This window comes from Lithobates pipiens, unplaced genomic scaffold (assembly GCF_037356315.1).
Source record: "Lithobates pipiens isolate NorthernLeopardFrog02 unplaced genomic scaffold, aLitPip1_a1.2 Scaffold_18, whole genome shotgun sequence".
Lineage (NCBI taxonomy): Eukaryota > Metazoa > Chordata > Amphibia > Anura > Ranidae > Lithobates > Lithobates pipiens.
In genome coordinates this window covers 585545299-585571483 of record NW_027507758.1, presented here as the reverse complement: position 1 = coordinate 585571483, position 26185 = coordinate 585545299, and the positions used below count along the sequence as shown (strand labels likewise).

Sequence of the window (26185 nt, the reverse complement as noted above, 5' to 3'; positions counted from 1 at the left end):
AAACCCTGCTCCATACAGACCTCAAGCAGGAAACAACTAACTCTCCTCCAATCTGCAGACTAGGACCTGTGTACACATTTACTAAAGTGAATCAAATATGTACACTAGAGACCTGCCTGTGTACAGAGCTCAAACGGGAAACATAACTCTCCTTTAATCTGCAAGACAATCAGACCTGTGTGTATAGAGCTCATACAGCAAACTCCGGACTCACCTCCTGCCTGGAGGTTAGAAGACCTGTCTGTGTACAAAGATAATACAGTAAACATCCAACCTGCGCACTAGAAAACCCGGCCTGTACACTGACAGCACAGGCCTAACTCTCCTCCGGTCTGCAGACTACGAGGTCTTGTGTACAGAGCTCATACAGCATGGGTGATTAACCTGTGGCCCTCCAGTTGTTGAGGCACTATAAGTCCCATCATGCCCCTGCTTTTGGGAGTCATGTTTGTAATGGTCAGCCTTGCTCCATGGGACTTGTAGTTCCACAGGTAGAGCACCCATGTTATACAGTGATCACCTGCCTCTCTACCAGTCTGCAGACTAAAAGACCTGCCTGTGTACAGAACTCATACAGCAAACACCTGAGACCTTCAGTATGCAGACCAGGAGACCCATTGGTGTACAAAGCTCATACAGCAAACATCTGACTCTCCTCCGATAAAATTTTACCCCTTGTGCCTAAAGGATATCACAGGCAAAAAAAAATAAATAAAAATAATGGGGAAAAAAAAAAAAAAAAAAAAGTGCGAATCCCTAGTTATAATTTACAGACAAGACTTTGAGGCACCAATAAACAACAAATGTATGAGAAATTCCAAAGATTTTGTAATAACATAATTAGAAAGAGGGGGGGCGGGGGGAAACAGACAATATGTCCAATGTGAAAGAAAAGATAACAAATGTTACTCCAAGTCTGCCAGAAGGGCTGCGACTCCCAGTGGCAACCCCTATGCGTTTCAACTCAGTCTTCTTCAGGGGGTTCTGGTGTACAGCGATAGTAGGTTCATATATTATATAATATATGAACCTACTATCTCTGTACACCAGAACGCCCTGAAGAAGACTGAGTTGAAACGCATAGGGGTTGCCACTGGGAGTCGCAGCCCTTCTGGCAGACTTGGAGTAACATTTGTTATCTTTTCTTTCACATTGGACAGTCTCCCCCCCCCCCTCTTTTTTAATTATGTTCTAATAAAATCTTTGTAATTTCTCATACATTTGTTGATTATTGATGCCTCAAAGTCCCCCCCCCCCCCACCCATGATTGTATTTACCTGCGACTCTCCTCCAATATTCAGACAGACAATGAGGCCTGTTCATGTACTGATCTCATATACTGTAGTCAGTCCTCCAATGCAAACACTGAAGTCGCCCATCAAGAAACAAGACACACGATGCCAAAAGATTTATAGGACAGCCGCCATTCCTTTTCCAGCTATTATTAGCTTTCAGGAGGGGGAAAAAAAACAAACCCATCAATCAGTTAAATGCAAAGTATACTTGTAAACGGTTATCTGCCTGCTACAAGGTAACTCTGCTTAGTCAGTCTTGTACTTCATACACCCATAGCACAGCACAGCCGGCTGGGTGACAACACAAGCTCTTCCATTCATACATTATACAAGCACCTGTTGAGCAAGGTTGTTGGCTGTGCTGTCTAAAAGACTGCTAGTAGAAGTAAAATAAGTTTTATAATGCACCATCACTGAAAATAGAGCAGAGAGGGCTCTCATTTCCTTTTCAATTCATTAAAAGGTGTCAGTTTTTTTTTTACCTTAATGCATTAAAATGAAAAAAAAAAAAAAACACAAACACAAACACCTTCCACCAGTTGTTCCAACCCCCCTACACCTGTACCGAGTCAGTGCTATGCAAATCTGCACCAGCGCTGTTCTGTCCCTTCTCACAGGCTTAGCAGTGGGAGCCATCGGCTCTTGCTGCTGTCAATCAGCTCCTGTAAGGGCCGGTTCACACAGCAGGCGAGGCGTCTCCGACTTGCCTCGCCGCGACCTGCGGCGACTTGCAGATGACTTCTGTATAGAAGTCAATGCAAGTCGCCCCGAGGTCGCCCAAAAGTAGTACAGGAACCTTTTTTCTGAGTCGGAGCGACTCGAGTCGCTCCTCTCAGAACGGTTCCATTGTACAGAACGGGGGCGACTTGCGGGAGCGAGGTGAGGCGAGTCGTGTCGCCTCGCATCGCCCGCTGTGTGAACCGGCCCTAAGCCTAAAGCAGGGGGCGGGGCTAAGCCATGCTGTATGTACCTCTATGGATGGACACAGCTCAGGAGCGAGCCTGCACGTGTGCCGCCATAGGAGGTGGCTTCCTATGGTGACACATGGGGAAAAGAAAAAAAAAAGGGAGGATACAAGATTGCCTGTGGGGGACCCCATAAGAGCATGTTCAGAGCAGTATACAAGTATGCCATGTTTATTTTAAATAATAGTGTTCACTGGTTTCAGAACCTCTTAGAAAAGTTGCTGCCACCATCATTGGGGCATGAGCAGAATTTTGTAACAAAGGTCTGCCATGCCACCTGGAAGCACACTGAGCAAACCAAGCGCTCAGGCGGCCAAGTATTATGCCATGTACTTACAGCCGGACTTTGAAAGCAAAGGTCAGATGGAACAAAACCATCAGACAATTTGATCGTGCGTGGGCTTCATCAGAATTTAGAACATGTTTCAAATCTTTCCGACGGACTCGAGTCCGGTCAAACATTCAGTTTGTGTGTGTGCTAGTCCGGACTAGGCATGAGCTCAGGCGTGTTCGCATGGAACACGTGCAGAGCCCACCAGGAAGTCGGCTCATCGCTAATCACAGGCAGTGAGACATTGCCCCGATGTGCGGCTGCAGAGATCGGGCAATGTCTCACTGTCTGATTAGCACAGCGCTGCGCTGACTTCCTGCTGGTCTCTGCACGTTCCATGCGAACACGCCTGAGCTCATCCCTAGTCTGGACGGACGAAAACCAACGCTAGGGCAGCTATTGACTACTGGCTAGGAACTTCCTTATTCCCTATATTCCTTATATCCTTAGTCGTACGTCATCATGGTCGAATCTTTGGCGCGATTGTGTGTAGACAAGTCCGATTCGTTGGAAGTCCATTGAAAAGTTCGGTCGTGTACACGACATTAGAAGACTCATTGGCTCTTCGATTGATTTTACTTGTTCCTTGGAGTTATTCCAAGAAGAGGATCCAAGCCTGCAGAGATTTCTCATCTCACAGAATGACAACATGGTGAAGAGCCCTACGGTGCCACGTCCGGCAAACTTTGCTCTGGGGCCCGATGACCTGTCTGGAGAGACACGTGTGAAGTGACAGAGCCACGCGGCTATTTATATGCCTGGAACACATTGCCCATTATGTCAGAGGGGGCATTGGCTGAAGCCAGAGCACGCCAAATGTTATCACACATGTGACAGCAGGCAGAACGGGAATGGCAGACCTCATTGCAATCTGTGCTCAGAAATTAAAAACCCATTCACAAGACTGACTGGGAGGTTACAGCCTTTCAGCTATTTTGGATATATGTGAGAAGGCGAGGAGCTGCATGTACATCCCAATGATTTTTAACATTGGAAGAAAATACAGGTTTCATTCTTTTATTACACCTCGGTGCCGCTGATCTCCTGCAGCCTCTCAGACACTACTTGTCTACATGCACTGCAGCGTTAGCGGCACATCTTTGCACTGGACATAATAGTTTCACCCAGTAACAGGAAGTGCCTGAACAAAGACCTTACTGGCAGGATCAACAGCTATTTAAATGTGGTGAAAAACCTATTGTAGTGAATCACCAACCCCCAGGATTGTCCTTCATTTTACCTATTCCATCTTCCTGTGCGTTTTGTTCACCTATATGCTTTGGATGGAGTTATTCTGGCAGCTCTGGGATCTGACACAAGGCAGCTCTATGGAACTACTTCAGATAGCAGTCTTATCTCAGGTCAATACAAGGACTCTGCCCAAACACAGTAATACGCAGCCAGAAATAGAAAGCAAATGGAGGGCATTATAGAAAAGCCATGTAGACTGCCAAATGGGAAAAGTTGTGCTTCTGAATACTGCTAGAACACATTGCACGACCCCCTGTTTTCACTATTAGTAATGCGGTCCACAGCCAATGCTCGCTGCAATAACCATTGAACCTCCCATGATGGCACTTCCTGTTATAGGGTGAAATCTGTCATGTGTGCTCCCATGTAGTCACCCTGTCACATGCTCTCTTCAAGGAGACTACAAGTTTCTGCTGACAAGGGCATGGTCCATAATTGCTGCCATCAAAAGGGTAACCAGCGTAATGATGTGCAGTCAATGATGGAGCAAATCCATGCAGACGGGAAACAAACAGGAGTAACTGCAGAGAAAAATGGCCACGGAGTCCACAGTCTCTGCCAATTTTTTGTTTTCTTCTCCAAGATTTATCTGAATATAGACCCATTATCCCAAGCATGTTTAAATTCACTTACTACCTCTGCTGGAAGTGTGCACCAACTCTTACGCCACCTACTGTACACACGACCGGACTTTTTGACAGCAAAGGTCCGACGGAACGAGTCCGGACAATTCGATCGTGTGTGGGCTCCATCGGACCTTTGCTTGCCAAAAATCCAGCGGACTTTAGAAATAGAACATGTTTTAAATTTTCCCACCGGAACTCCACCGGACCGAGAAATCCATTCGTGTGTATGCTAGTCCGATGGACAAAAACCGACACTAGGGCAGCTATTGGCTATGAACTTCCTTATTCTAGTCCGGTCGTACGTCATCACGTTCAAATCAGTCACTTTGGTGCGATTGTGTGTGGCCAAGTCCGTTCATTTGGGAAGTCCGTCAGAACTCCACCGAAAGGCCATCGGAAAGACTGTCGGACCTAGTCCCTCGAAAAGTCCGGTCGTGTGTACGCGGCATGGTAAAATACTAAACAGTGTGAGGTCATATGCCCGTTTTAAATTTTAAACTAAAAGAAAATATGACCCTCTTGAACCTTATTTACACTCCTTTCACACTGAAGGCATTTTAGCACTAAAATTACCTGTAAAGCACCTCCCATGGCACCCCAATGCCAAAGCCTGAGTGCTTTCACACCGGGACAGTGCACTTGACGTTAGAAAAAGTCCTGCAAGCAGCGTCATTGTGGCGGTTTGCACCGCTCCCAAAACACCCCTGCCCACTGAAATGAATGGGCAGTACTGCCTAAGTGTCTGCAAATCGCTTCGGCAGCACCACAATGCGATTTTAACCTTTAATACGGCTGCTAGCAGGATTTAAAAGCGCCCTGCTAGCTGCCGAAAAGAGCCGCTAAAAGTAGTGGCACTTTACTGCTAACGTGGCCCACGCCCTAGTGCAGTGATGGCGAACCTCGGCACCCCAGATGTTTTGGAACTACATTTCCCATGATACTCAACTACACTGCAGAGTGCATGAGCATCATGGGAAATGTAGTTCCAAAACATCGGGGTGCCGAGGTTCGCCATCACTGCCCTAGTGTGACTACATACTACAGACACATTCTATCCTACCAATATCTTTTAGTAAGTGAGGGCTCCAGAACTGTACACTGTTTTCTAAACAAGGTCTAAATCTACGCTCTAACGAGCAGGACTCTGATACCTACTGTATTGAACTGTGTCTGTACTGCCTGCCCCCATGTTGTAAAGCGCCAAGCAAACTGTTAGCGCTATATAAATCCTGTATAATAGATGTAAAATACTCCTTCCTCCCGCTGGTGATCCCTGTAGCGATATAAAGATCTGTATAGAGGAATCAGGACTACCCTTCCTCCTCCTGGTGATCCCTCTAGCGGTAATAAAAATATATAGCGGTATTAGGATCTTCTTCCCCCTGATGGTTACCCCATTAGAGATAACACAAGATCTATAAAGAGGGAATCCAGGCCTCATTTCTAAAGCGGATCTCTGTAGTGACAACTAAAGATTTGTATAGAGGAATTCGGGCCGCCGCCTTCCTGCTGGAGATTCCTATAGTGATAGCTAAGGATCCATACAGGTGATCATTCAAGTGGTGTACCCCAAGGGGCTGAAAGAAAAAAAATCTGCAGCACTAAAATTTGTAAAGAGGCATATAAAAAAAAAAAAAAAAAAAAAAAAAAAACATATATATATATATATATATATATCATACTCCAATTAATCTGACTGATCTCCAAAGTTTAATTTGAGGAATCCCATCTGTTTACCCCCCTAAACGCAGCACCACCACATTCACTATGTGTAGGCACGGCTGTGTCACATTTCACAGAGCTTGCTTTCTGAACTACAGAGGTGCTGAGAGGAGGCGTTATAGGAGGCAGAGTCAGTACAGAAATCCCTGCTTGCAGGTAGCAAGGTAATATGGGATACGTAGTGCTTAGAAATCAAACTGTAACCTACAGCTATGAGTAGGGAGGCTGTGACGCATGCAGAGGATCCAGGAAGTGGCGGAAAAAGGTGGCTAGTAGACAGGCAGCACTGACAACATTAAGAATTTTTCAATTAAAACGTATATTGGATTGTCAAAAATAACATATAGCCATTACAACCCTAATTATATAAAATGAAAGTCTATGCTGTGATCAAAGTCATTGAAATAAAACTTTTAATTGTTTTGACAGACAGTGCTTTTAGCTAAAATGAATGGTCATCCAGTTCAGGTTTAGGCCTACATGAATTTTTCAACGTCAAACATTCAGCAGTAGAGGGTCTTCTTGAGAAGCCAGCAAAGCATCATTAGGGTATAAGGCTACTTTCACACTAGGGCAGATGGCGGCAGAAAAGCTGCGCCATTTTCAGGGATGCAATTCAGCAAAAAAGGGTTAAAACCCCTTTATCTAGGGAGGTCCTAATACTTCTATATAGATTTTTATTATCACTAGAGGGATCACCAGAAGGAAAGAGGTCCCGATTCCTCTACATAGATCTTTAGTTATTACTAGAACGGTTACCATCAGGGGGAAGGAGATCCTGATTCCGCTATATATAGATCTTTAGTTATAGTGGAAGTAAACCCATCAATTAAAAAAAGGCATGGCGGGAATGCTAACTGCACATTGGCTGTGCTCTCAGCCAAACTATCAAACCATTCAATGGCTGGTGTCATAACAAATTACATGTGCAGCACCATAGCAGTTGAAGATTAAACAGAGGCAAAGATGGCAGCTTCCTTGGCTGAAAACGATAGGGGAGTTTACTTCCACTTTATCACTAATGGGATAATCATCAGGGGCAAGGAGATCCCGATTCCTCTATATAGATTTCTAGCTATCACTAGAAGGGTTGTAGTGTCACAGTTTGCTGCCTATCACAGGATGCTGCGGAAGTGACGTTGTTGCGTACTGCGCATGCGCGATGCGTTCCAAACGCTCGCGCCGTGCGTTCCAACATAGTTTCGGCAATACAGTTCAGCGAAACCATCACATAATGTTACGGAAGTGATGTTACACACAACACAAACACGGGCCACGTTGTTGCGTACTGCGCATGCGCGATGCGTTCCAAACACTTGCGCCGTGCGTTCCAACATAGTTTCGGCAATACAGTTCAGCGTAACCATCACATAATGTTACGGAAGTGAAGTTACACACAACACAAACACTGGGCCGTGCGTCACAACACTAATACTTCCCTTGTTACCTAGTAGGTTTTGCATTGCTGGGACTTGTAGTGCCTATCCTGAGCTACATGCTTCAATGTTCAGTGTCCTCATCCTTATCCCCCAGCTTCAATGTTCAGTGTCCATCCTTATCCCCGTGCTTCAATGTTCAGTGTCCTCATCCTTATCCCCGAGCTTCAATGTTCAGTGTCCATCCTTATCCCCGTGCTTCAATGTTCAGTGTCCTCATCCCTATCCGCGAGCTTCAATGTTCAGTGTCCTCATCCTTATCCCCATGCTTCGATGTTCAGTGTCCTCATCGAAGCAGGGGGATAAGGATGAGGACACTGAACATTGAAGCTTGCGGATAGGGATGAGGACACTGAACATTGAAGCAGGGGGATAGGGATGAGGACACTGAACATTGAAGCTCGGGGATAAGGATGAGGACGCTGAACATTGAAGCAGGGGGATAGGGATGAGGACACTGAACATTGAAGCTCGGGGATAAGGATGAGGACACTGAACATTGAAGCACGGGGATAGGGATGAGGACGCTGAACATTGAAGCAGGGGGATAGGGATGAGGACACTGAACATTGAAGCACGGGGATAAGGATGAGGACACTGAACATTGAAGCACGGGGATAGGGATGAGGACGCTGAACATTGAAGCAGGGGGATAGGGATGAGGACACTGAACATTGAAGCACGGGGATAAGGATGAGGACACTGAACATTGAAGCTTGCGGATAGGGATGAGGACACTGAACATTGAAGCACGGGGATAGGGATGAGGACACTGAACATTGAAGCACAGGGATAAGGATGAGGACACTGAACATTGAAGCTTGCGGATAGGGATGAGGACACTGAACATTGAAGCTCGCGGATAGGGATGAGGATACTGAACATTGAAGCACGGGGATAAGGATGAGGACACTGAACATTGAAGCATGGGGATAGGGATGAGGACACTGAACATTGAAGCAGGGGGATAGGGATGAGGACACTGAACATTGAAGCTCGCGGATAGGGATGAGGACACTGAACATTGAAGCACGGGGATAAGGATGGACACTGAACATTGAAGCTCGGGGATAAGGATGAGGACACTGAACATTGAAGCACGGGGATAAGGATGGACACTGAACATTGAAGCTGGGGGATAAGGATGAGGACACTGAACATTGAAGCATGTAGCTCAGGATAGGCACTACAAGTCCCAGCAATGCAAAACCTACTAGGTAACAAGGGAAGTATTAGTGTTGTGACGCACGGCCCAGTGTTTGTGTTGTGTGTAACTTCACTTCCGTAACATTATGTGATGGTTACGCTGAACTGTATTGCCGAAACTATGTTGGAACGCACGACGCAAGTGTTTGGAACGCATCGTGCATGCGCAGTACGCAACAACGTGGCCCGTGTTTGTGTTGTGTGTAACATCACTTCCGTAACATTATGTGATGGTTTCGCTGAACTGTATTGCCGAAAGTATGTTGGAACGCACGGCGCGAGCGTTTGGAACGCATCGCGCATGCGCAGTACGCAACAACGTCACTTCCGCACCATCCTGTGATAGGCAGCAAACTGTGACACTACAGGGTCACCAGCAGGAAGGAGATCCCGATTCCTCTATATAGATCTTTACATCACTAGAGGGGTCACCATCAGGGGGAAGGAGGTCCTAATACCTCTATATAGATTTTTATAAATCGCTAGAGGGATCACCAGGAGGAGGAAGGTAGTCCTGATTCCTCTATATAGATCTTTATATCGCTACAGGGATCATCAGCAGGAGGAAGGAGTATTTTACATTATTATACAGGATTTATATAGCGCCAACAGTTTGCCGCCGCTGCCCCCATTGTAAAGATGCTGCTGGCATGACTTTTTTTTACCGTCCTGCAAGCGCACCGCTCCAGTGTGAAAGCACTCATCTTGTGAAAGCACAGAGACAGGAGAGGCTCTTTACAGGCGCTATTTTTAGCGCTGTATCGCCTGTAAAGCGCCTCAGTGTGAAAGTAGCCTAAAGGTAAAACTTTAAATAAACTAGAGACGGCCTGAAAGGTTTCAGATGCTCAAACTACCTGGTTGTGGGGATTCTTCCAACCTTACAAAGTGGCATTTCTACAGAGCAGGAGACTGCAATGGATGTGCCCTCGCTTAGCAGTTTTTACATCACAACTCTGGAAGTGAAACCATTTAGAATGTAGAAGCTGCTACCAGTCACAAGACCGAAAAAAAAAAGAAAGAAAAGAAACCAGAGCTGCGAGATTGAACCTGCAGATCAGTGCTGGCATATTGTGCAGTGCAAGCTGAGACAAGTGCATGCTACAGTGCCTTGGGCACGACTTGGCTGAAGCGGCCCTTTGTGTGCGTCTCGCCGAGCTCGGTCCTCTCTCCGAGTCAGGCATTCTGCTCTACGTATCTCAAGAATCAATGTCGTCCTCCTAGAACTGCCCAGCGACTTGTCCTGTGATCCATCAAGCCTTCGGTATAATTATCTAAAGCTAAGGACAAAAGCAGGGGAAGCTCAGCTGCTCGGTTAGGCGTAGCCCAGGATTATAACAAACAACGTGTCAAAAAAAAAAAAAAAAAAATCAAATCAAATCACTGCAAATCATCCTGATGGGGCGATGACAGCAGGCTGATCATTGTAAGCACCCTCAAGTGTTAAGCTCCGTACACACAACACAAAAATTGTATGAAAAATTACACGATCGATCGTACGATAATCTGATCGTTAGTACAGGGCTTTTCGAGAGCCGATCAGGACAGTTCATCCGTTATTCTATCGGACATGCACAGAATTTTTTTTGTACGATGCCAGATCCTACGATTTTTGTATAAGCAGTACAGCTATCATTTGAACATGCAATACAAATGCATTACAACACATGACATCACTTCCGAATTTTTATTCGGTCATACAAGAATTTGTGACTTTAGTAAAATCAGATTCAACGTGAGATTAGTATGAAAAAAAAAAAAAATAAAAAAAAATAAAAATAAAGGACAACCATGAACGTCCGATAACCGGATCGTGTGTACGAGGCATTAAAGAGGACGTAAACCCTGATGAGTTTACTTCCTCTTTCATTCCCTGCAAAGGCAAAGCATAATGCATCGCATAGTAGCCCATTATGTGTCACTTACCTGACACAGGAGCCAGTGATGTCACCGCTGTCCCCTGTAGTTCCGAGCGTCCATCTTCTCTGTGGGGTCTCGCAGCTCCGCCGCTGTCATTCGGCGAAGACGTCACTCCCACGCATGCGAGCTGAGACTCGTGGCATCTTCAACATCGAGGATGCCACGCTCAGTGTGCCTGTGCGCCGCTGTCTACAGCGCATGCGCCGTAGACAGCGGTGCCTGTCTTCGGGCAAATATCTCCTAAACCGTATAGGTTTGGGAGATATTTCTTGGACCTACAGGTAAGATTATAAGGTTTGCACCGCATGCATATGACCTTCTGTCATGATCCTGACCACTCTCACAAGATGGAAGGGGCAACAACTGCCACCCAAATTATACAGGGGTGGGTGCACCGATAGAGAAAGGAAGAAGTGATGGGGAGAGAATGGATGATGAACAGGGGAGGGTTGGGGGTGCAGATCTGGGGACTCTCGCTATTTATCCAATGTGTCACAGTCCACGTTTCAGGCATGCTGGCCCTTTAAAACAGAACAGGCAGCAGTTAATCTTCCGCTTTTTGGGTGGACTCCGCATCGAGGGGAAGAATTCCATGACTTAATGTTACAGAATGACATTCCTCCGGGAGAGTTCCTCCTATGTCAGAGGAGCCGGGCCAGATAAGGCTGCCGCTGCCTCCTTCACATTGAACACCCAGAGCACATTCACCATCCAGCAGTGAAAGGCTCCACCTTCCATTGGCCAGGAAACAGAAGAGACTCTCAAAGAATTTGATTCTGAACTTTGTTCTGTTTATCGTAAGCGGCATCCGAAACTGATGTGGTTCAGTCCCAGGGCCTCAGAGGTTCTCTCCAATACAGAGGAACCAGGGACCTTCCTGAGCTCCTACTTCCCATGTGTTACTGGAATCACATCCAGGGCCTTTTAGGAGGAACGTATGGCTTTTTCTTATATGAAGTTCACAAAAAGTTTGGTTTATCCAAGTTTCTTTACATGGGATATGAAACCTTCAGTTATTAAAGTGGTTGTAAACTGTTACACCACTTGTACCTATAGGTAATCCTATAAGGCGGCTTACCTGTAAGTACTATGAATATCTCCTATACTTGTACAGTTTAGGAGACATTCAGAGTGAACGCAGCGGATGACATCAGCACATGCACTCTGAAGGTCTGGCTTAGAGTGATGTCATCGCGGCTCCAGCCACTCATAGCGCCAGAGCCCACGAACACGGAAGAAACACTGGCTGAAAACGTCAGCTATCACAGCATTGAGCAGGCGCTGCTTGAAGGGCTTCGTTCTAAGGTTTTTCATATGTATGCGACGCATACTAGCACATTATTCCGTTGTCCTACAAACTTTATTCTTTAGTGGTCTACAACTGCTTTACGGGGGTTGAAAAATCTCATCTCAAACCTGTGCTGCAGCAACCACCCCAGACCTCCTCTCCCCTCTCTTACCAGAAACCCGATCGTTCCAGCTGCTGTCTCGAGTCCTTATTGGATAGACTGATAGCAGCAGGAGCCATTGGCTCCTACTGCTGTCAATCAAATTCTGTGACACAGGAGTGGGGGGAGGGGCCGAGTCCTGCTGCCTGAGTCAATGGATGCCAGCACAGGTGCCCCCCCCCCCCCCCCCCAGGGAAAGCAGCTCTCTGTAGAGGCACTCATTGAAGAGGAGCCAGGAGTTCCATGGGGGCACCAAAGAAAAGGAGGATTGGGGCAGCTCTTTGCAAAATTCTTGCACAGAGCAGGACACTTTTTAAAAATTTTTTAAACAAACACCCCCTTATGCCCTATACACACGATCAGAAATTCTGCCAGCAAGAGTCAGGTGTGAGCTTTTGGTCAGAAATTCCTCCACCTTTTTGCGGGCAGAATTCCAGCCAGCAAAAGATTGAGAGCAGGTTCTCTATTTTTCGGTCGGAAAAAGTTCAGAACGGAAATTTACGACACATGCTCGGAAGCATTGAGCTTCATTTTCTCGGCTCATCGTAGTGTTGTACGTCACCGCGTTCTTGACGGTCGAAAGTTCAGCCAACTTGTGTGTGAGCGAGTGTATGCAAGGCAAGCTTGAGCGTAATTCCGTCAGAAAAAGCATTCAAGATTTTTCTGACGGAATTTCTGATCGTGTGTACAGGGCATTCGAATTACTTTAAGCACTTACGGAGTGTGCACCTTCTCTAATCGTTGCCTAGGTACCAGTTTAAGCTGAATCCATGACTGCTGCCTCAGGTTTCTGTCTCAGGGTAGCTCATATCAAAAACATCCTATGGAGCCAGCCTTGCATTCAGGGCCTAAAGTTGAGCCTCCCTACACTGTGGATCAATAGAAAAAAAGGCCACAGATCTTTTTTTACTTTTACTTACAGTTAAGCCTATAATAAGCCTTACTTGTAGGTAAAAAAATATATATATATCTGATAAACCTGTAGGGTTTATAAGATATTCTCCTGGCATGCGCACAGGGGTTTCTCGGCTGGAAGCCCGGCAAACGCCGGACCTTGCCGGAAAGAAATCTGCCGCGCACATACATGCGTGGGAGTGACGATATCGCCGCTCCGGACAATCACAGCGCCAGAGCCACGATATCCGGAAGACACGCAGAGGGAACATGTCAGCTCCCTCGTGTATCGGGCGAGATGTCGGGGCCCCGTTCTAAGGTAAGAATTTCATAATGAGCTAGTATGCGGCACATACTAGCTCATTATGCCTTTCCCCTTGCAGGTATGAAAATAAATAAATAAATCTTCAGCGGGTTTACTACCGCTTTAAGCCAAAAAGTAAATACTGAGGGTTAATACAACTTTAAAAGAGACACCTTCACCATTCAGGGAGAAGTGACAGTGTCTGCACATAGTTCACCCCTACCAGGCATGTACAGTATACTTTTTTTAAGACAATTTGTTGGTTTTAAAGACAAATTGAGCGCAAAATCTGTGAGGGGTGCAGGTACCTGGTTTTGATAGTCATCTGTGCCCAACTCCAGTTCAGATAGCCTAGGCCAGTGATGGTGAACCTTGGCACGCCAGATGTTTTGGAACTACATTTCCCATGATGCTCATGCACTCTGCAGTATAGCTGAGCATCATGGGAAATGTAGTTCCAAAACATCTGGGGTGCCAAGGTTCGCCATCACTGACCTAGGTCATGGGTGTCAAACAAGGCCTGCCAGGGCATTTCATGTGGCCTCCACACCTCTCAACCTACCATATGGCACCCCCCCCCCAACCATGTTGTAGCAGTCAGCAGCAGATCTTGCTCTTCTCATGACCAATCCCCTCCCCACTGTCTAAGCAGTCGGTAACAGAGGACAGAACTGCTCCTAGAAATCCTGCGCCTCTGTGGCATTCCCTAGTCTCAGCATTGAGCAGACACTGGCAGCTGACTCCAGCCTTCCACTGGTCCTCCCACAGACCCTGCCCTCTGTTTCCCAGCTCTGCCCCCTGCCACTTCCTGGCAGCAGCACATGGTAAGGGGAGGGGGTGCTCATATCTTCTGATGGTGGGGGGGCCCTTGACATCTGATGCGAGGGGCTGGGGATACACTGAACATCCAGTCTTGGATACAACTGACACTTTGAGGGCAACCAGCGGAAGTTTTCCAAACACCTACACCCCCTCCCAGTCTTCTGGAACACATCACAGGTCCCAGAAGACAGTGGGACCATTCACATATAGCAGCTTGCGCATGCACAGCTGGCAATGGAGCAGAAAGTCGCACACATGGCTGGACACCGTTAGGATTCCAGGCAAACGGAGGCTGGTGAAGAACCGGCCCGGGGCGACACTGGATAGGTAAGTGTCCTTACTTTTTTATTTTTTACAGGCTGGAACTCCTCTTTAAAGTGTTCCTAAACCGACAACAGTGAAATCAGTCTGTATATGCAGTAAAACATGCTTGTTATACTCACTGTGGTTCTGCCTTCTCTGATCCTCCCCTTCTTCCACTGTCCAATATATCTCCTGATATTTAAAGAGCCAGGGGACAAACTGCACATGGTCAGTTTGGTGTGAATTTCTAGGTCCCCCCCCCCCCCCAGGGAGAGTGCATGTGATTTGCAAAGGGCCAATCGGCACCGTTCAGACAAAGTCAGGGGTCCTGCATCCTCATAGGACAGCCAGAGGAGAATGGAAACTCCTACAAGCTTTAACCAGACACTGAGCAGTCTTGTGACTTCTATATATACTGCTGAAGTATGTAGCAGTTTAGATTTACTAAAATAATTGCATTTCCATATATTTTGGGAGACCAGGTATAGTGAACGCAGGGTCCTGGGTTTAGTAACACTTTGAGCTTGGACAATAAAACCTGGAAGCCGATTGGCTTCCATGGACAGCTGCACCAGATTTTGCACCCTCCAGTTTTAGCAAATCAATTTTAGGCCCAGGTTCACTAAACTGCGAGAATGAAGCTAAACTCACGATTTCACTCCCGCATGTCAGTCCTGATTTCGGCCACAAACTCAAACATCTGTGCGGGTTTCTGCACACGTCAATGTAAAGCGTAGCCCAAAAGCGCAAAAAGTAGTATGGAAACTACTTTTTGTAAACATTGCAGCGCGGCAGATGCAGCAGCACGCCGATTAGGATGGTGCCTTGGACGGTAATTGCCGATTTGACACGTCAAAACGCATTTCAAAAATGCTCCAGTGTGAACCAGGGCTAAGTCTCACTTTCCCCATTGATGGAGAAGTAACGGTCCCCGGAAAAGGTTCCGGATGACCGCTATGCTCACCTTACCAGCTCTCCCAGGCTGCTCCTTTCTCCATCACCCGGGGCTTTTTAGGAATGGGGACCATGTGACCACCTCCCCAGTGACAGACCTAGTAGCCAATCCCTCGACCCGACACATGGAGCGAGGTCACCACTGCCTGCAATTGGCCACACTGCAGCACCCAATGTAACAGACTGGAGTGGCGAGAAAGTACGCTAAAGGGATCAGAAGGGCCCTTTGCACAGTCAGTCACATTGTCCTGCATGGGAAAGGCGACATTGGGGTTGATTTACTAAAACCGGAGAGTGAAAAATCTGGAGCAGCTCTGCATAGAAACCAATCAGCTTTCAAGTGTTTTTTTTGTCAAAGCTTAACAAGCTGGAGTTAGAAGCCGATTGGCTACCATGGACAGCTGCACCAGATTCTGCACTCTCCGGTGTTAGTAAATCAACCCTAATGTCTCTGAGCTCTTGTATCAAGTGCCCAAAACCCGACAATCCGAACAAAAGAATTGTCACTGAGTGACACAAGTAATCGCAGATACCGCCCAACAACACAGCAAAACATAGAAAACATTCATAGCTTATCACCTCGGTTATACAATCAGTATGGTGAATGTGGAAAGCATGTAGAAAATGTCGATAACTACTGCAGATAAACAACAAGGCTCCATTGACAAGTCATCATACTACTAAAGGAAAGGAATGCGTTGCAGAATACACTTGACACGGCCATCAGAACTATTCCACGAGGCCGGGATACATCATACAAGACACAGCACTGTCCAGTCTGGTGTATACCCAACACAGCCCCATGAAAAGGTTAGAGATGCACCGGAAAATGTCGCCTGAAAATGGCGGCGCCAAAAACGCACTTGATTTCTCTGCAAATTAGTGGCGATTGTGCAGTGATTTTACAACAAATTTGTGGTGGTTTAGCATGATTTTACTGTGCTTACAATGTGTTTTTCATAGGTCATGTGACTCAAACCGCACCAAAACATAAGGGGTGCGTTGATGTATTCTTGCTGCCTTTTCAATGCATTTAAACTGGGAGGTGTGTTTTTTTACTGACCAAAAATGCAATAAACAGGATTAACACCCAATGGAAGCCCAACAGACCAGTGCGCAGACATACATCGAATTTAAAAGGGATACATTTTTCTCAAGCTTTTCTTGCACTAAAAAGGTGCCAATAATGACAGACGATAAATTCATATTCATTTAAATGAAAGCGGTTGTAAACCCGCTAACGCTTTTTCCTACACCTGTAAGGGAAAAGGCATAACGAGCTAGCATGCACCGCATACTAGCTCATTATGAAATACTTACCTTAGAACGAGCCACGCCGAGTGAGCTGACATGTTCCCTCGGCATGTCTTTCCGGGTATCGCGGCTCTGATGCTGAGAGTGGCCGGAGCCGCAATGTCGTCACTCCCGCACATGCGCTCTGGTGACTTCTTTCTGGCAAGGTCCATTGTCTGCCGGGCGTTCAGCCGAGAATTCCCTGTGCACATGCGCCACTGCAGTCAGCGGCTCATTGCGAGGGAATTATCTCCTAAAACATATAGGTTTAGATTTTTTTTTTTTTTACCTACAGGCAATCTTTATTATAGGCTTACCTGTAGGTAAAAAAGTTACAAATTTGACTATACAACCACTTTAATATTAAAAAATCAAATACAAAATATATATATATATATATATATATATATATATATATATTTTTTTTTTAAACTGTCCTTTTCAGTTTCGGCCAAGTGCATACTGCCTTTTTGGTACCAAACGTCCCATTCGATGCACCTCCCCAGCCAATTTACTTCTTGCTATGTGCCCTGTGGGGAGATTTCCCTTCACTTCCTGACTTGGACAGGCAACAGGAAGTGAGGAACCCATTTAACAAAAGAGTGAAATTCCCCTCCAAGGATACACTTGAGAGTCTGGCCACAGCCAATCGGTCAGTTTGTATGCAGCCATATCACACAGCGCTGCAGCATCCCAGGAGGCGGCTTTAAGCTGCATACTTTTACTTTCTGGAATTTTGAATAGAGCACCCCATGTCAGATTTGTATTACTGTTTGTACCCCCTTCTCTGCTTGTCCTGGAGAAAACTGACAGACTAAAAATGGTATCCAAAAATGTGCAATTGCCCCCAGAATAGAGGAGAAATATTCCAATTGGAAAGGGATGACAGTCTGACAACCACCAGCTCTCTGCTCGCAAAGCTGTGAGAACCGAGCAATTGCTCATTTCCTCAGCCTTAGAGCCGGCGGGCTAGAGTCCTGTGTGACTACTCACCCGTTAATTGGCCCCTCGCTCGCCGAGATGGAGCGTTTTTTTTCACCTATCCCACCTGACTAACTTCCCTTCTCCTATCACCCCAATTGTTGGACATCCTGGATTCCCTCCAGGCCTGTATGATCAGGCCTTTACCGGGCAAGCCCCGAAAGGGCTCTTGAGAGCAGCCCTATTTCTTGGAGCCACGGGCTGGATTGCCATGGGAACCATAATGCGAGAACAAGCACCTGTTGCACTGGATAGCTGGAGAGCTCGACAGCTTGCCCACTTCCTCGGATCTTTACCAAATTATTCGCTCTTTTCTAGACAACTACACCCCTTCGAAGATCTTTGCCTGGAGGATGGCCCAATTCGCGGGTCCCTCTCTAGATCCTACAAAATCCTGACAGAAGCACATTCCTCCACGGATCCGCCCTTCCTAGCCAAATAGGAAAGGGACCTACAAATTACATTCTCCGAACCACAGAAGGACAGAATACTCTTTTTCGCCCATAAGTCGTCACTCTGCAGCAAATACCAGGAGATATCATATAAAAGTTGATCACACGCTGGTATCGCACACCGGTGGTGTTAGCCAAAATATTCCCCGGTCAATCTGACCGCTGTTGGCGCTGTGGGCAACAGGATGGCACCATTCTCCACATTTTCTGGGACTGCCCTAAACTACAAAACGTTCTGGCAACCGGTCCTGAGACTCATCCACAAGTTCAGACATTTCTCTAGACAATGATCCCGCAGCAGTTCTTCTCAATTTAACCCCCATGTCAAGAAAGTGTTATCATAAGTCCTTACTTAAACATCTCCTCAATGCAGCCAGGGCCTGCATCCCCAGTCAGTGGAAACAACAATCTGCTCCAACGGTGACCCAGTGGTTCGCAAGGGTGAATGATATTGAACACATGGACGACCTGACTGCCACAATGAGGGGCAAAACGGAGGAGCATGGGAACAGATGGTTCTATTGGACCCAGTTTTGCTTTTCTGAGGAATACCTCCGCGAGATCTAGTAAGCTCATGTTGAATGTTGGAGATAGTTGTCCCAAACTTTGTCCAGCTAATGAGCTGGCGAGCCGAGGGGGTCTCTTGCTCCCTGAGAGGGGACCCCACCCTACCCACCTTACCTCTTATCCTTTTCTGCCATTTCATCCCCCGCTCTGCTCTTTCCCCTTCTCCCTCTTTTCAGTCCTACTATTTCCCTTCTAAACTTAATAAATGGAAAATACGGTATGTTCCGACCCCATTTGACTACTACACGATACTCTTCCCCTATCTACAGATATCCAAACTCTTTGAGGGTAACAGGGCTGAAATCAACAATATTTTAAGCAAAAGAGGATCCTAACGAGATGGAGCACTAATCTCATCTCGAATAGCCCACACAGCTGTCTATGTTTTATTCTCCTCGGATTTCTTACCATTGGCTCTGATACCCATGCAGTATGATTGTCTGTATGTAACTATGTGTATCACACATTCTGTGAAGTTGCCTCTGCATTGTATGTCGCATACTAATAAAAAAAAAAAAAAAAAGCCGGCGGGGAACCTCTGCTGCATTCACCTAGGCAAGTATTTTGGGGAAAAAAAAAAATACACAACTTTTTTTTTTATAAAAGTGGTCGTTAAGCCATATGTTCTCTTTACACAATCTTCCACGTTTGCTGTTAATAGAAAATAACAGCACAGTATGTGCTTTACAAATAAAAAAACGTGTTGTTCTATACCTCCTGCCGCTCACGTGACCAGCAGCCTCTTCCATCTCTCGATCTGACAGCTACAGCAGGAGGCTGAGATTCCTCCACTGTTGTCAGTAGGGATGGGAGAAGGAGAGAGGCGAGCAGTCACGCGAGCGCCACTCTGAAATCAGGTATACAATGGCATTTTTATTTATAAAGTGCACAACTGGGACATCTGTCATTAGCAAACAGAGAAGATTGTGTGAAAACAGAAGTCATTTTAGCAGGAGGAGGGGAGGGGTGGGCACTTGTACGAGCTGACAGGCAGGGAGGGGGGCTGTGGATGAGGCAGGCATGTAAACTGACCACGGTGTTGGGGCTCAGCAGCCAAGATATACTGTAGTCAGTATACGGGGGGGGGGGGGCAGAACAAGGCAGGATCAGCCAGGTTTTTCCAGGTGATACAAGGGGCCACCTCTCCCGCAGCCCTATAGGTGTGATCTTGCGGCGGACCCTTGGCTGAGACCACTTGTCTGAAAACTAGCCTCCTGCTGCAAACAATACCAGGGTCATGGCAGCTAACTGCTGCCATAACTCTGGCATTTAACATCAAAGTAATGATGTATATTTACAGTTAGACGAACTGCAAAGTGGTTAAAGTGCATAAAAGTATAATCCATACATAAAATGTGCATTAACTATGAACAGTCCATCCATAAACAGTGCATACGTTATGAAAAATCCATCAACAGTGCCAGAGTCCTTATATGAAAAAATGCTTTCCATTAGTTTCATGTGGGACCACATTTATTGCACAATTTTGTACAAGGGGCATTTACAATTCAGGGTGGGAAGGTTCATCTTTTTGAGGATCCAAAACCTAGGAAAGGTTTTTTTTTTTTTTTTTTTATAGCACCTAGTGCTCCAAGTTGTTTATCAATTTGCACTGTGTAATTACACAGGGGTATGTGTAGAGCAGCAAGCGTGATATCACTAGGAATAAGATTTATAAGGGAATCAGTGAAGCAGTATACACATTTGATACAGAAGATACAGGTACACCATCCGGCACCGCTGATGGCAACCAGTAAAAATCTACGAGGCTAGTTGCTGTAGCTGGACAATGCTCTGATCGATACTAACTTTCTAGGCACATACAGCTCTAAGAACGCTTTCACACCGAGCTGCGGGGGGAGTCGGCGGTAAAGCAATGCTATTTGGCCACTAGCAGGGTGGTTATAACCGACCGCCACTGGCTGAAAAGGGGTTAAGTCCGACCCGCAAAATGCCACTCCAAAGAAGCTGCTGGCAGGACTTTGAGATGCCCTGCCAACGCACCACTTCAGAGTGAAAGAAGCTGCTTTTTTCAGGTGCTATTTTTAGCGCTGTAGCCTGAAAAACGCTGGCAGTGTGAAAGGGGTCTAAGCGTTGGTATCACTCAGTGCAGCCTCTCAACTATTTTAGCCCAGGGGAACCCATAAAATAGGTTTCAGGAAACCCCTGATAAAGCCCATTCATTGGGGGGGGGGGGGGGGGGTCAGTGAGAACAATGGCCCTTACTTTGGTGGTCAGTGTAAGAATAGCCCCCCTTACAGAGAGCTATAAAGATCATTGGTGTCATACCAATCATTGGTGTGGCATCGGCTCAGAACTATGTAGGCAGCATCAAACAGGAGGTAAATATGCCATGGCTCAAGGAACCCCTGGCCACCTTTGGGGGAACCCAAAGGTTCCACAGAACCCAGGTTGAGAATGGCTGACTCAGTGCAACAGAAGCAGTTCCAGCAACAGAATGTCTGGAGTGCCAACTGCTTGCTTTCGTCCCTGGGCACACACTGCCCTAAATGTTACCATCACTCGGCCCCCACACCAACTTTAAGCCTCCCGTAGACTTTTGCAGGCTGTTGGCAGCAGGGCTGGACAGTGCATCTGTGCCTTTCACCATCACAAATACACCGGGGCTAAACACTCCGTTTGCATGAGGGCTTATCACCTATCCGGTCACAACTGAAAAAGAAAAGAAATGGGCATTACATAAACTATCCCAATCCACCCCGACCGAAATTTTTTTTACATCAGCTGCAATGACCTGACACTTGTCTGACATCTAAAGCTACCCTAGTGGCCACGATTTAGTGTTCCGCCAGACCTGAAAGCAAAAAACAATCTTTCCTTTTCTGTAAGATGACGGATATAGATTGCTTTTATCACATGGTCCTCCGGCTGGAAAATACAGCTATAACTTTTCAGGCTTCTCCAGTCTCCATTGTTCTCTTTTCGTAATTATAAATTGCAGCAGCAAAGAACTACAGAGCGGGTCCACCTTCAGAAGAAGCAGACAGATGTAGGACAAAGGTGAGAAGGAGAAGTCATTCATCCTGCAGGGAGTGCACCAATTAGTCACAGAATCAAACACCTGGCATGCAGAAAATTGCCGTAATCAGGCAGGTGTGGGCACAGCAACCGGCAATCCTTCCACACGGCTTAGTTACAAAATTCCAAGACATCCACCGCGTTCTCCTAGCTTCTATACCTGTATAGAGGTTCAAGTTCACATGTGAATCAGAGGGTCTCACCTGTGTAATTAGGGCCTAATGAAAGTTACACAAAGCAGACTGTCGTTACACCGTCTAATATTCCGCAGCAGGTGCCCCTCATCCATACACTGGCAACCCTGTGCGCTTTATATTCATGCTTTGCTATAAAGTAGACAGGATACTGCTCTGAGGATTCCTCCCCAGGACGACTGATCGCCTTGTAGAGTTCAAAGACCTCCACTGGTTTCCTGTGGTAAAGGACATGATGGATCTCAGGTGAAAAGGTTCTTCACGATTCTGACACAGGTATCCATTCCTGGAGTTCTATGTCAGACTGGATTTGGATTTAGACAGCAGAGGAATGAAAGCAACTTCTTCCATCAGTGACTAATCACACAGGCATAACGTTTGTTCTAACAGGGTCCCTATAAGAACCGCATAAACGTAAACTGGACCGCTCATCCACCAAGGCCAAACAGAGCCTACAAAATAAAGTCCAGCATGGAATACCCAATAGGGACAACCTCTACTAAAAGCGTATGGACATTGCTAAGGAGCTGAGCAGATCCATGAAGATGGAAGTAGAACCCCCCTTTATACAGATACACTCACAGGTGGATGGAGGAGGTAGCACCCCCCCCCCCCCCCCCATTACAGCTACAAATCACATGGATGGAGGTAGCACTCAGGCACGTTCACGTGGTGGCAAAAGATGTGCATGAAGACGACCCCCCAACCACCATTAGAGACACTCACATGTGGATGGAAGAATCATTCCCCATTGAGTTGCCCACATGACACTCACAAGTGGAAGAAAGTAGCATTTCCCATTTATGGGATACCCAGGTGTGGATGGGAGTAGCACTTCCCCGTCATTGTGACACTCACTTGTGGATGACAGCAACATTTCCTACTTATGGACAGGAGTAGCACTTCCTCACTGAAGGTTAGGATGGCATTCTAGAGTAACACAACACAGCTATAGATGGGGGAAATCCCCATTAGTGAATATAAACATGGTATTACATAGGTACTGCTCTACTCAAAGAGGCAATGTTGTTAGGGATTCCGTTAGGGTCGAGACGATGGTGGCTCCCCTTAGATGTTTATATACACTACCAAACTGATGGAGACAGCACGGGCCACAATTTTAGTGGTCTGTGTCGATGGGCTTTGGGCTAGTGTTAAGGGCATCAATTTGAGAAGCTTCTCCATTACAAATTCATTGGCCGTAGCCTTTGACATTGAGTTTCTCTCTGTGACCTACACTTGAACTGCTTCAAAAGCCCAAAACAGGCTCCAACAAGTTGGACATGAAGGTGATGTAGAATTGGGGTCTCCACCATAGACATCTCCCAAGGATGAGGGTAGTAAGATAAATATATAGATTAATGGTATACAGCAAGTTCCCCTAACAGATACAAATGGAATGGTTTTAAACCAATTCTGGGGAGGTATAGATGGTGGTACCTACCCAGTGACCCAAATACAAGATGCTGATAAGTCCCAAGTGTTACACAGAGACCCCCCCCACCTACTCATTAAAAGGGTAGGGTTTCAGATAGTGGAGATGAAGGTTGTACTGTACGATTATTCCCCATCGCGATAGTATACACTCACCAAGATTTAGACATAGTATGCACCTCATACATGGACTTGCCACAGATATAGGTGGTATGCACTCACTGATGGTGGAATTATAAAGTGACACCCCCCCCCTCCATGTACAAGCAAATATACCCACTTCCCCCACATGTAGGGTCGAAACTGATGGGGATGAAGGTGGCGTTGTACAGTGATTGACTGACCCCCCCCCCCCATATACAATAATAGTACATCCTACCTCCATGGATAGGCAGATAAGCATTATACAGTGACCTGGAGGGGTAGATGGTCTTACCAATGGCAGAGATTAATATGTTTCATACAGTGAGACACCCCCCAAGTCTTTTCTCCTCTCCATTGATACGTAAGTGGTCTCACCGATAGCAGGAATGAAGGTTGTTTTGTATAGTGATCCATATAAAAGTCCCCCAACATATGGCTAGGTATGTGGGGTCACCAATGGTGGAGATGAAGTGTGTGTGTGTATATATATAGGAGATGAAGGGGGTGTTGTATACACAGTGCTTCCCCCCCCCCCAATTTCCCCCATAGGTCTCACGGATGGTGGGAATATAATCGTATATATCCCCAACCCCCCCATAAAAATGAGCTCACTGATGGAGATGAAGGGGGTGTTCTGTATATACAGTGACAAGCCCCCCCCCCCCAAATAAATGGTCTTACCAATGGTGGTGTGTATAGTGACCCCCCCCGACCACCACATATTAATGGTATATCCGCACCCCTCATATTCCCCTATAATGTTCTCAGCGATGGTGGTGTATATACATTTACAACCCCCCCCCCCCCCCCATATTCCTCTATAGACTGTCTCACCAATGGTGGAGATGAAGGTGTTGTATATACAGTGACCCCCCCCCCGCCTATATAATGGTATATCCCAATCCCCCCCAATGGTTCTCCCCCTATAGACTCTCTCACCAATGGTGGAGATACTGTTTTATATACAGTGACCAACCTCTCCCCCCCGCATATATAATGGCATATCCCAATTCTCCCCTCAATGGTAAGTAGTTTCTCACCAATGGCGAAGACAAAGGTGGTGTTGTATATAGAGTGACTCTCTCCCCCATATATAATAATGGTATACCCTCATCCCCCCCACCTTCCCCTGTAGATGGTCTCACTGATGGGGGAGATGAAGGTGATATATATACAGTGACCACCCCCGCTATATATAATGGTATACCCACATCCCCGGCAAGATGGACCCACCAATGGTGGAGATTAAGGTGGTGTTGTATATAAACTGCCCCCCCATATATAATAATGGTATACCCCCATCCCCCGTAGATGGTCTCATTGATGGTGGAGATGAAGGTGGTGTTGTATATACAGTGACCCCCCCCCCCCTATATAATAATGCTACACCCCATCCCCCCCACACTCCCCAGTAGATGGTCTCACCGATGGTGGAGATGAAGGTGGTGTACATACAGTGACCCCCCCATATATAATAATGGTACACCCCCATCCCCCCGGTAGATGGTCTCACCGATGGTGGAGACGAAGGTGGTGTTGTATATACAGTGACCCCCCCCCCCATATATAATAATGGTACACCCCCCCCCACACTCCCCGGTAGATGGTCTCACCGATGGTGGAGACGAAGGTGGTGTTGTATATACAGTGACCCCCCCCATATATAATAATGGTACACCCCACCCCCCCCACACTCCCCGGTAGATGGTCTCACCGATGGTGGAGACGAAGGTGGTGTTGTATATACAGTGACCCCCCCCCCCCCATATATAATAATGGTACACCCCACCCCCCCCGGTAGATGGTCTCACCGATGGTGGAGACGAAGGTGGTGTTGTATATACAGTGACCCCCCCCCCCCATATATAATAATGGTACACCCCCACCCCCCCCACACTCCCCGGTAGATGGTCTCACCGATGGTGGAGATGAAGGTGGTGTTGAAGGCATCATCCGAGAAGCGGAAGAGGACGCAGGTCTTGCCCACCCCCGAGTCCCCGATGAGTAGCAGTTTGAAGAGCAGGTCATATGTCTTCTTCGCCATGGGCCCGCCGCTGTGTCACACTGCCTCCTCCTGGGACCGGCGCTGGGCGGGAGGGGGGGCTCCTCATACACGGGGCCTTCCCCTGCACCGGGCTGACGGAAGGACGGACGGACAGCGGCTCGGGACTCTTAGCTCCGGACTCCTGCCTGGGTTCTCCTCCCTGCGCCCCTGTCTGACTCCTCCTATCTAGGCCTCGCCACCGGGAAGACAGAGACTCTGGACAAATGGCGGCCCCTCCCCCTCACAACGCCAACATCAATGGCGCGAGCACGCGGGACACGCCCCGACCCACGGGAGCGAGCGCGTACGGACAGAACCAGCCGAGCGCGCGCCCAGAGAGAGAGAGAGCTTGTCTTTTTTATTTTCTTAAATGTACTTTATTATCCGCACAAACATAGGACAAGAGACACTCACTGTTATAATCAGGAAATCAGATGACCATGTGTGATTGTAATTGTAAAGGAATGTCCCTTATAGAATCCCTGTGCCTAGCTGTCATGCTGATCCACCAGGTTCACTATGTCCTGAGTTGCCGGGGCCAGGAGTAAATAGCAGTCCCTGAT

The 26185-nt window shown here is 46.9% G+C and overlaps 1 protein-coding gene across 1 annotated transcript in view; it reads right to left on the bottom strand.

Moving 5' to 3' along the window:
• Positions 1–25870, bottom strand: part of RAB10 (RAB10, member RAS oncogene family) — a 99936-nt gene extending 74066 nt beyond the window's left edge. The window contains exon 1 of the mRNA XM_077489139.1: positions 25496–25870. Coding sequence (XP_077345265.1) covers positions 25496–25622 — 127 coding nt within the window. The 5' untranslated portion in view covers positions 25623–25870. The remainder of the gene's footprint in view (positions 1–25495) is intronic.
• Positions 25871–26185: the final 315 nt, after the last annotated feature.